Source organism: Ciconia boyciana, chromosome 14 (assembly GCF_034638445.1).
Source record: "Ciconia boyciana chromosome 14, ASM3463844v1, whole genome shotgun sequence".
NCBI lineage: Eukaryota > Metazoa > Chordata > Aves > Ciconiiformes > Ciconiidae > Ciconia > Ciconia boyciana.
Genome location: NC_132947.1, coordinates 15,409,902 through 15,421,963, shown reverse-complemented (window position 1 = coordinate 15,421,963; position 12,062 = coordinate 15,409,902). Strand labels below are relative to the sequence as shown.

The following is a 12,062-nucleotide window of genomic DNA, read 5'->3' as shown; positions in this document are numbered from 1 at the left end:
GCATTCCTGGTCTAAAAATCTATAAATACACAAAGGCAGGAAAAAAAAAAAAAGAAAAAAGCATCCTGTACAACAGCAATCAAAGCTTTGATACATGCATTACCCAAACAACACAGTAACCACTGCCTTCATGCAGCGCTGACTCAGTGCTGCAGTGCTGCTCAGTGCTCTGATCACCATCGACTCAACCTTTGCACCAGCAACTGTCAGTGTGGTTCCACATCCCACAGCCGACACGTAAGGCAGCGATACTTGAAGCATAACACACTTCCTTGTCACACTTCCTTATTACAAATTAGTCACAAGCAGTCATTTTCATATGGAGTGCAGAAAGTGTGTTTCCGAAGGTCAGAATCCATGATGACAACGCTATTTATTCCTGAAATGGCGAGTAATTTGCTCAGGTTGAAAGTTACAGATGGAAATGTATTGCACTGGTGGATGCAGAACCGGTCAGCTGAGTAACCTCCTCCTGGCCTGGCCTTCTCAGGCAACAGAGGTGGATAGTCCAGAAAGCAAGCAAGCCTTCAGTCTTGGAAGTTGATTCCTCTGCCCCTTGAACATCAAGGCAACAACCTTCTGGTCAATAATCCTCTGTAAAATAATCTCTAGGTAAGTCTGGGACAGTTTGGTCCAAGAAAAGGAAAAAAATGTCAACTACAGTGAGATCTGAAGCCCAAATGAGAAAACCAGGAAAGACAGAACCCAATTACAGAGAAGTAGCCAACGGGTTTGTTCCACCCAGGAGCTGGAATGAGCCTAAGAAACGCCAGAGCAGCCAAGATCATCTAGGCCTAATGCTTCCAACTATTACATTAAATCTGATCCACTCTCTGAAAGCAAACCGTATACCCTATTTCCCAATTTTCAGTGTTTCACTTCTTGCAGTCCTACATGTCATTGGATGACGCAAGGCATCTCCAAAAATGATTTACCCAAAACACATTTCTTCTTTCCAAATAAAACTAGATATATTCTAAGGCTGCTGGGGTAAATTATCCTCCCTTCCCCTTTTAAACTGCCCAATAACTTTGCTGTTAAAAATCTGCACCTTATTTCACATCAGAATTTTACATGTATATCAAATGAGATAATTATTCAGAATTCAACAAATGTTTAAACTTTTAGGATGAGAAAAGTATGTTCCTTAAGGACTCCTTGGGATTCTCCCAGCCTGCAAATACTCTTTACAGGTTTTCTTCTTTATTTTGTGATTGCTGAAGATACCTTGCTAAGAAGAATTCCAGAGCAAAACTATAATCTTCCTCTGAATCCCTGCCAGAAATGCATCAGGTAGAGATTCAGCTTTACAAGAACAGAAGCAGCTCTTCTGAAGTATCTCAAAATGTTCTTTTCTCACAGGGGAAAACACCCAAACAACCAAATTCCCTATGCTTAACAATATTTTTTGTGATTAAGTCACAAAACTCAGAAGATCCTACCCTTAAGTGGCCCATTTCAAGACCTTCTCTTTCTGGGGAATAAAACAAGTGGCTGCCTGGTAATCTATCATGCATTTTCCAGCTTTGGGCAATTATTATTAGAGTGTTGCCAAGTCTAAGAATTTTTTTGAGGCTGTCATAATATTTAGCATTTCTCTTAACATCTCATCTGGTGAAGTTATGCTATTTTGAGATGTGAAAAAATTACTTTTTTCATGAATGCTCAGATTCCAACACTAACAACTAAGGGGGGAAAGTTGAAAATGCAGGCCTTTAGAAACCCAGCAGTTATAAAGCAAATAAAACAAAACATATTTATTTTCAAAAAAAAAAAATAAAATTTTTGTAATTCTTGAATCAACCCCTAAACACTTAACTGGCAACACTGCAGTACGTCTCTCGAGGCCAGAAATGAATTTCATTTTTTTTTAATGGTAATCCCACACTCTTAAGCAGTGATCAGCTCCAGGAGCCAGGTTTAGCAATAAGCATTGTTACTGCAGCCCTCGCATCACAAGCTGACAGTGCTGCCAGGGAAGCACTTACCAGAAGAGGCTTTCTACCACTCAGTTTCCTCCCAGGACACCGCACATGCTGAGCCCACCATGGGGATGCTGTCAAGACAGTTTATTAAGGTACCCTTCGGGGGAGATACAATGACTGTGCAGAGTTCCTAGTTAGCCCATTACAAAGTTTGCTTTATATCAAGTTGTTTTATTTCATAACTAACAAAAAAACACCTGCAAGTTCCTGAATATCATCGATTGCTGTTCCTGTCACCCTGGCATTTATGTTTCTTTTCAGTTCCACTACATCTGAGGAACCTCTGTGCAGTCACCTGGAAGTAAACATGACATCCTTAAACCTGAATAAGCTCCTGCCGAGCCATGAAGAGCACATACAACATGGATGTTTGGTAACACTTAATACACCACCACATTAGTGAAACAGCCAGCATGGCTGATCACAGCCTTATCAGAACGGGGGACTCCAAAAATACAGGTTTTACAGTGAAAGATGTTGCAAGTCTTTGCATGCATGGCAGCAGGTATCCAAACAAGCTCAAGCTGCAGCTTCATGACCAAATTCACAAACAGTTACTATCAGGTTAGACTCAAGGGGTTTGTGCCAGCAGGATGGTGACCACGTTACCAAGTGTCTTGGTTTACCTTGTGCCTAAGCCAACCCTTGACTTCCACACGTCAGACCTACTGGATGGGAGAGACCTGTTAATCTTATATTCTGTTTTGAAGCAACTGCTGTCTGGAAAGCAGCTGCAGTGGAAGGTGGTACTACCTGGTTATCACTCCAGATGTGATTGTGCAAGCTGCAACAGCACAGTCCAGGATGGACTATCAGTTGTACCGATACACTTGCTGACTTGGCTGCCCTTATCTGGGGGAGGGTTAAGGAGCTGGGGAAACAGCTGAGTGCTGGAGCACAGGCTGGTGCAGAAGCTCAGAAATGGGAAGGGAGCAGTCATGAAAGTCTGTACTGAGCTCAGCGCTCACTTGCTGCACACAAGGATAAACATGCACATCCCAGTGTGTGCAAGAGAGATGGCTATACTGGTTATTTGGACAACACCAACCCCAAACTTCCATGGTTTGCTGCCAATCAGTTGTTGCAAGACAAGAGCTGTCTGTATAATTACCCTATACTTGTACTAACCCCTATAAAAATGTTTATTGGCAAGGCTTCATTTAAACAATGAAACCAGAGGAAGCCATAGAAGACCTTTCCCAACTGGGCTTCCAACTGCAAGAACATTACAGTTCTTTGCCGCAGCCAGGCACTGAGCTTCACCAAGGGGAAACTTCTGCTCTACCGTGGCCACAGTGACATTCCGCTGGGGGGAACATTTCACTGCCCTCTGTACTGGCGACTGGGAAGGTCCATAGTGCCCCCAGGTTCCTCACCTGCAACCTGGCTACATCCATGTGAGCAGACTTGCCTGCATCTGCCAACATCTTCAGCAACCGTAACACCACTTCTGCTCAAAGACTCATCCAGGATGATTACAAGCAGATGTAACCTCCTTACCATCAGCTGTATGCTGTGGCCTTGGGTTGTCTGAGGGAAAGGCAAAGGTCTATCGACATCTGATGCATGGCCTGTTTAGGATTCTCCAACCACATCCTTTTTGTTTCAGGCACTTCATGCCAGGAGTTCCAGTTTACTGGACGCCTGGCTGCAAACTTCACGGAAAGCACGTTAAAACACATGAGCTGCTCCAACTTTTAGTTTTGCAAAAATCATCCATTTTTAAGTGGCGTGAGTAAACAGTAAGATTTTACTTCACACCCCACACACACACACTCTTTCAGAGCCTTGCTGGCTGCAGAAGGTCAGGCCACATCCTCCCCACTCACAGCACATCCCATGCAAAGTCTCTGAAACAAGCAGTGTGTACTACCCCAAAAAAGAAAAGGGCAATGTTAAAAACTTTGTTTTTTTCCAAAACAGATGGGCATTTCACAGGGGAGAGCAAAAAGCTGCCAAAATCATCTCAGTGGTCTTTTCCCAGCTAGACTGAGCAAGTGCCAGCAGTGCAACCCCCTGCCTGCTGCTGCTCCCAGCAAGTACAAGAGCCCAGGAGCAATGCAGAGCACCGCATACAGGCAGGAGGTCCACCGTATGCAGGCAGGAGAGGCTGGGCTACCAGACAAGGAGACACAGAGGCACATGGACACGCACAGCTGCGGCAGACCTTTTGCAAGGGTGTGCACTCAGTCCAGTAGTACAGGCAACACAGTCTGCATGAGCCCTCCAAGAGCTTAGAGGTGGTGGTACCCTCCTAAGGTAGGTCATTCATAAATGTCAAAGAGCAACTGCAAAACAGTTTAGGCAACAAAACAAAAACTCCTTTTCCTGAACAGCATTGGCTGCAGACTCCTCTTGATGTGACACCATCCCTCCCTTCTCTGTGTTAAATTAATCGCCTGCTCAGCAATGAAGCATAGCCTTCACCATCACTTCAGGCCTGGAAGCACCAAGATTTGCCAGGTAAGGAGTAGCGACCACTTTTAATTCCAAGCCCCAATACAACACCTTTCCTACACTGACCTGTCCACTGAGCAGCATTGTAGATTGCACCACGGAGCGTACCTGAGCACACAGCGCCTGGCCATCCCCAGCGTCCCAGAAGGTCCAGCTGGGATCCTGCTACATGGCCCAGGTGATGTTCAAGTATGAGCACATGGTTCTTACCGGAATCCAGACAGAACAGGCTCCATGTCCTCTAATCAAAGGCAAAACTCAGTGTAAACCTTGGCAGTGGAGAATATTCCCACCTCTCACCGTGCACTTCAGCTGTGCTGCTAAAGGAGAAGTATCTGGAGACAGCCACCACACATGGCCAAAGGGCAGGAAGGGACTGACAGAGAGGCCTGAAGGATACAAGCGCAAAGCCCCACAACATCGCGCTCCAGACAAATGTTACACAAGTCAGCAGAAATTCTGCCAGTGAGAAACAACCTGTCAGTTTTCTGACCAAGTCTGAGAAAGTAGAAGAGGATTAAACCAAATTAGCAATTTGCATCACCTGCAAATTACAGTTTTGAACTAGCACTAGGAGCCCTTAAGCAGGATTCGGTAACTAGGGATGGAGCTTAATGAGATACTAGAATCCAACATCTAATACATTTGGACAGAAAAAGTAATAAAAACAAAGTCAGTGGCCACAAACATGCCAGGTTTCTCTTCTGACAGGGCTTGACAGAGAACAGGAAGGATGTATTGCATCAAATACAGTTACCAAAACACATCTGGCAGAACCATAGGTTTTTGTTTTTATTTATGCCACTTTTTAAAGTTTTTAAAAAGTTTTAAAGTTTTTTAAAGTTTTTAAAAAGTTGTTTGTGAATCCCCCCATCCCTCCCAAACTGTTCTATACTACAGAAATCTGCCTCAAAAAGCCTCTGTTAAACATAGGTAGGGTAGAATTTCAAAAAAGTTTCCTAATTTTTAAACACCTATTTAAAAAGAGTAATGATCACAATTTTCCCAAGCCAGGTGGTTAATGCTCAACTCATGAGTCTGAGGGGAAAAGAAGGGCTCAGGCCAGCACTGCTATCAGTACTCTTGCACTGAAGCTGTGGTTTACGATTAAGGACCTGGAACTCAAAGATGCATTTTTACATTAGATTATGACCTAAAACACAGAAAAGACAGACTGAAGTACTACAAGAAGGGCTGGATAGTGTGTGCTGCAGGACTCCTGCTTCTCCTACATGAGCATCTTGCGATTCATGGAAACAAAACCAGGTTCGTGTTATTTGATTCTGGAAGCAGAGATCACTTCTCTTGCCAAATGTCAAGCAGGACCTTAAAAACACGTTTGCAAGCAATGCATTAATGTCTAAGACCTTACATACATGGTCATAGGTCATTTGAGTCTCTGCCCATACCCAGGCCTGAGGCTGCAGCTTTCTCTTCCTTGAATTCCAGATTGTTGCAACACTTTGAACCACTCAAACTTCTAAATAAAAATGTCCATGGAAGCAAGCCTGCATGATGGCATTTTTTTAATTAATGATCAGCTGGCCTCCTTGCTAGGAGATGGCACGTCACCCTCAGATTTTATCACAGTTAATACCTCTAAGCTGACCAAGCAGGGGAACTGTTGCCAGGAGAGGCAGAACTGCCCCCCTCCTTCCAGTCACATTCCTGACTCCCTCTCCTGCCAGCTCTAGCATTTGTGCAGTTAAGCATGAAAAATATTCTTTTTTTTTTTTCCCCTTAAGAGTTAGGTTTTGGCTGGATCAGCAAACTAATCCAACTCATGCACTGCCCACACAAATGCTAACACCAGCACAAGAGAAACAAGCGGGACAGGGCACTACCGCTTCTGGCAGCCACATCACTGGAGAGCAGCCGGTGCCTGTTCCACGGCCGCACCAGCACGCACCAGTTGTACGTTTCAGCCAGGTTAACTGAGCTGCTACTGAAAGGGGCAGTTCTGTCTCCTCTCTGGTGCCACACACAGTAACCCTCCAGCAACAGGCAAATCAGTCCAGCAGACTGACATGACAGATTGAAAAGGCAGGAAGATGGAAAACAGTTAATTTTCCATCGGACCAGCCAGCTGAACTGACTTACCTGTGGCAGCAGTGTGTGATCTATTTTATTGGTAGGCATAAAATTACCACTTTTGGCTTCAGCCTACACCCAACTTTCTTTGTTGTTTTTTTTATGTGTGGGGTGGAGCATAGGAGTGTTCTCTTTCCAGGAAAGGCCTGGAATCTAGCAGTGGTTTTGCATCCATTTTGTACTCGGTCACCACTGCTGAAAAAAACCAGCATTTATTTCCAGTGAAAGAGAAACTCTGACATCGGAGAAGAAAAAATGCTAACTAACAGAAGTCAGAGTTGATAGAAAATCCATGAAATGTCAGTTCCTGCTGAAGCCTGAACATTTTTACTGCATATTAGCACGATATTAGCTTTTCACCTATTCCAGTGTTTGTGGACGTAGTGTTCATTAACAAAAATGTAAAATCTAGTGGCAGGCAGGAACATAACTGCATTGATTCATCCTGGATCTAAACTCTAGAGTGGACTACTTATAAAACTGGCACCTGAGCAGAGCATCAGGTTTCTCTCCCTACTGTAATCCTCACATTGAGGCATAACGTGAGCTTTGGATTTCCATCAGAAAAGATAATGCAGAAACAGATTCTGGAATTGTTACACCCAAAGCAGTCAGAGATCAAGGAATTAACACATTGCTGCTTTGTGTATGTATGCTATTTCTCTGGCAGCTTGGTTTTGTGGCGATAGCCATAAGGAAAGAAGTAAAACTGGAGCCGTAGTGATTAAGATCAGCTTGAGCTATCCTGAAACTGAACACTGAGCACCATACTTCATAACCCTTGGCAAGATCTAGCAGATTGGTTTGCTTCATGAAGTTTGAGTGCCTGATAAAATATCCCAGACTGGATGCAACAACGCCCTATCAACAAACTGGAGCGGAATAAAAGGATGCAGCAGCAGCACAGTACTTCCAAACCGTCAAGCTCACAGCTGCGCACTTCTTTTGTTAAAGCAAAAGTTATTTTCAGGACAGATTTAAAATCCAGTAAGATACTGCCTGACTGGTGTTCAAACCATGCTGTACTACTGCTACTTCCATTAACTTCACCAAAAGGAGTAAGTCCACTATTCATGAGCTAGAGCAAAAGTGCTGAAGAGCCTCTCGAGAGAAAAGAAAAAAAAAAAAGATAAACACCAGAACACACACTGTTTCCAAAAGAACAGGCTGAACATTTTCATGAGATAACACAAAACAAAACACAAGCATAACCCAGCTTCTTCCCAGAAGAGGGAATATTAACTTGCATCTTTTCAAGAAACCCTTCTAAAGATGATCAGTCTTCTCCTCAGCAGTTTTTCATCCCATGGACAAAAAGTGACATGCACATTAAAGCCACAACTGCTGGTCTCCCCAGCACGCTCTAGAAGCAGCACAGGTGCCTTCACACCAACCTAGTGCTTGGAGACTGTTGCCCTCTCCCTCCCCCAGGAGCCAGTTTGATATTGTGGACTAATGAGAAGGAATCGGTAAAGTGAAGGCAAAAAAAAAATTTCTACTTATTAAAATTACTTGAGTTCCTTCAGAAGGCATGGTGAGCATAAAATTGCCATGTCTGTGCAGCCAGAAAAGAACAGAAAGACCCTGAAAAAAGGAGCTTTTTATTAAAAGTTGAAAGTCTCCCATGCCAAGAAACAACACAGACTAGGGAAGCTTACACTAGTTAGTTACTCATTTTAACTTCAGAATTTCATGAGGAGTTATACAGCCTGGATATCCCAAATGCAGATTATGAAAAATATACACATACAGTAAGTTCATAAATTAATAAAAACCTGTATGTGCTTGGGGCAGGCACAAGAACCAGAAGGCCTATAAGTTTCCGTGCTTTCGTTAGGCTCCAGAAGTGCTGTAGGAATTAGTCAATGAGCCTTTAGAAACCCCGCTCACTTGGCACCCGAACAATCGCACAGTGTGCTGGAGAGCAGAGAACGTTTCCTTTTGTTACCCCAAGTGTGCCAGACGCCCATCTTTCCTCTGAGAAAACAAAAATATCATTCCAGGTTTTCCAAGGTGGCTTTAAGCTTGCAGGTAAGCTCCCCGCCCCACTGCTGCAGACATGCATATTCTTCTGCCGGCTTTACCACAGCAGCTTCCGTTAATGTCAGCACAGCTGTCCAGCTGAGCTTTACACATATGCACCATCCACAGTACGCTTCTCTCTAAATAGAAGGGATATACAGAAATCCCCAGAGTAAAATGCTTAAGTCTTGGAGAACTAAGAAAGCTTAAGGATTCTTAAAGTTGCATTTTTTAAAAGTTGATTCAGCATTTTAAAAAAAAAATCCCTACTTAATTAGCTTTTGTTCGGTTTTACTTAAAACATTCAACTATATCAAAGTATTTCCATTTAAAAGACAGACTTCCACATATAAAACCAACATATTTTTATTTTCACTTAAGTTATGGATTTAAGTGACTTTGCATCAAAATTACCCAATTTATGGATTATAAAACAGCCTGAAGTCAGAGAAGGAAAAATCCAAACAACTGCATATAAAAAAATGCAATTTGTTGGAGCTCAGCTGATGACTGACATCTTGAACCCAGAATAAATGAGCAGTCCCTTAGTCTGTGCTGAGGGGAACTCACTTCCCAGCAAGCTAGCAGATAACCAGCTGTCTTTCCTAGAAGCCCAATAATAAAAGTTGGCCTCCTAGTTTCAGAAGTCCTCTGGAAAAAAGAAAACCATCCCTAGCCCTTCTCCTTTTCACAGCTCCTTAATTACACGTCAGGATCCTGTACTTCTCCGAGACCTCAATTAGTCTGACCCAGAATCCCGCAAGTGAATGGGCAGGTTTTTCTCCTTCCTCCACCTCCAAGGAAATTTAATCCCTCTGCTACCCAAAGTGCTCCAGAGCACACTGACGGGCAGCATGCACAGAAAGGCATGGAGAGAGATGGCATTACAGTAGAGAATGGCAAAGACCTGAACAACCAGCAGCAGAAAGAGAAGTTAAACAGGACCAGCGTAAGACAGAGGGTGCAGAAACTGCTGAAGAAGGCGGCGGCTAGAAACAGATGCATTTTAGTTCTCCTTTTAAGCTCATTACCAAACTAGGCCAAAAACTGCACAAGAAACTCAGACTTATTAAAACTGTTGCAATAAATTTGATTTAGAAACTAACTTAGTTAAGGCTAAAGTCAGGCTCTGTTGAGGTCCTTCAGAAGACAGCTGGGGCAGCAAGTGAGGCCTCTGCCACGCTGCCGCTGCCGACAAACCCAGCGAGCACTTGTGAGCCGCTCCATTTGCACTGACTCAAACACAGTGCAAGTGAGAAGCCCTGATGTAGCACACTGTTCTGGAGTTTGAAAGGAGGCTTAAAATATTGACTAAAGTAGTGATATGACACAGAAACTGTTACTGGTAATTACTGTAAGTTAACCCTTGCTACCTGGCCAACAGTTGTGTGTTAGCAACTCTCAGTGTGACAGAGACGCACCTCCTGCCTCAAACTCTGCCGTAACCAGCACAAAAAGGGCAACATCAACACAAAGATCTACATACGCTTTCCTGAAAACGCCGCTTTTAATGACCTTTGTAAAACAAGCAAGAAGCTCATCAGAGCACCGAAATACATGAGCTGACAACCCACTTCTTATCTTAGGCTGACAGACCGCTAAAGCCTATCAAGTGGTGCTTGCAACTACATAGCTAGACCTCCCCAGGAAGGCCAAGTTCCACCTGGTGAACACCAATTTCTAATATCCATTTATAAGCCACCTATAGCTTTAGCATATCCTGACAACAATAAAAATATATTTCACCAAATCCTCAAATTAAGCAGGGTTTTGGTGAAGAGTTTTGCTTGTTAGAAGAAAAAACGACACAGTAAAGCAAGGCCTTATTCCACGCTGAAAAAGCAGCGCTTTTCCAGCTACTCCTGTATCCAACCAGCAACACCCCAGCTTCTGCTTTAAAATATTTTCCCAACCTCTCCCTAAACCGACACGCACACGGAACACAAAGCAAACCTCGCACAGAGGAGCCGAGCAACACCGTGACATGGTTATCACGCGGGAGTGACGCGGCACCCACGCTAGACAGCTCCAGGAGATAAAGGCTGCCCTTCCCCAGCCAGGGAGAGCCTGCTCCGCTATAACCTCGCTGGGCAGGCCGGCAGGCCCTGGAGAGAGGGCTGCCGCAGCTCCCAGGCAGCGCCCTATAAAATAAAGGCAATAAGCTATAAAATACACCTACACGTATACGCCTGTGCTGTACGCAGAGCACAGCCAGCAACCCCACAGGCCGCCCCGGCCCTCCCCACTCCCGGGCAGCCGGGCCCGGCCGACCTGTTGCCCGGGGAAGGAGCGGCCCAGCCCGGCCTCCCCCGGCCCGGCCGCTCACCGCGCTTGTTCTTGGTGCCGTGCTTGCGGGCGGCCGCCAGCTCCTGCTCGATCTTCTTCTCCAGGAACTCCTGCTTCTTGCTGAGCATCTCCTCCGTGTCGCGGAGCCGCTGGATCGCCTCCTGCGGGGACGGGCCCTTCCCGGCGCCCTTCCCGCCGGCGCCCGTCCCGAACAGCTTCCCCAAGAGCCCCGACATGGCTGCGCCGGGCCGGGCCGCCGAGGCCGCGGTGTGAGGCGGGGGCGATGAAGACGGCCGTGGAGCACCGGCTCCCCTCACTCCGTACTCCCCTCACAGACAGACAGACAGACAGACCGACCGACCGACCGACCGACCGTCCGTCCGCCCGCACAGCCCGGGCCGCCGCCGCCGCCGCCGCTCGCAGGACTCCCCGCACCCCGCCCGCCTCAGCCCGCCGTTCCGCCCCCGCCCGCCGCCCCCGCGCCGCATACGGCTCCCGTCGTGCCCCGCGGCGCCGCGCCGCGCCGGCAGGCGGCGGCCGCCCCCGAGGGCTGCTGGGAGATGTAGTCGCGGCCGGAGCGAGGCGCGGGGAACGACGGGAAGAGCGGGGAGGTGCGGTCTCCCGAGCGGAACCTGGAAGTGGCGTCACGGGGCGTGGAAGAACCAGGGCGCAGAGGGCCCCGTTGAAGTTAACGTGGGAGCCTGCCCTCCCGCCCCGGCACCGGCGGGGCCGGGAGCGGAGCCTCCTGTCCCCGCCCTGGGCGGGCCTGCCTGCCAGTCCCGGGAAGTCGCCGCCTCCCGTAGCGGGAGTCCACACAGCAAGAGCCGGGACGCTGCTCTCGGTTACCACCCTTAACGTGGCCCTCAAACTCTGCCACTTGTGCACAGCCCACGAAGGTGCGGGGAAATGTCTTCTTTTAAACCTTCCTCTCTCAACTTGCCAACTTCACAAAATCAAGTATTTAAATCCCGAGTCACGATTGCTTAATTGGTGGTGACTAGTTGTGAGCTCCTTATTTCCCGGAAGCTTGAGTCACACATTCCGATTTGTGGATACAGCATGTAATTCCATGCTATATGACCACAGTACCTATGTACAGAGTCCAAAGTCCAATGAAGAAATTAAGTCTTAAGTGCCTCGGCCTGCTACCAACCTTTACTGGATACATTTGACTTTCCTTTCTTTGTGCTTGGCCTCTATCATCTGTAAAAGTAATAAACA

General features: G+C 46.3%; 1 protein-coding gene across 1 annotated transcript in view; it reads right to left on the bottom strand.

Moving 5' to 3' along the window:
• Positions 1–11,282, bottom strand: part of CHMP4B (charged multivesicular body protein 4B) — a 28,685-nt gene extending 17,403 nt beyond the window's left edge. Inside the window, exon 1 of the mRNA XM_072879278.1 lies at positions 10,882–11,282. Within this exon, the coding sequence (XP_072735379.1) occupies positions 10,882–11,077 (196 nt within the window). The 5' untranslated portion in view covers positions 11,078–11,282. The remainder of the gene's footprint in view (positions 1–10,881) is intronic.
• Between the last annotated feature and the right edge of the window lie 780 nt (positions 11,283–12,062).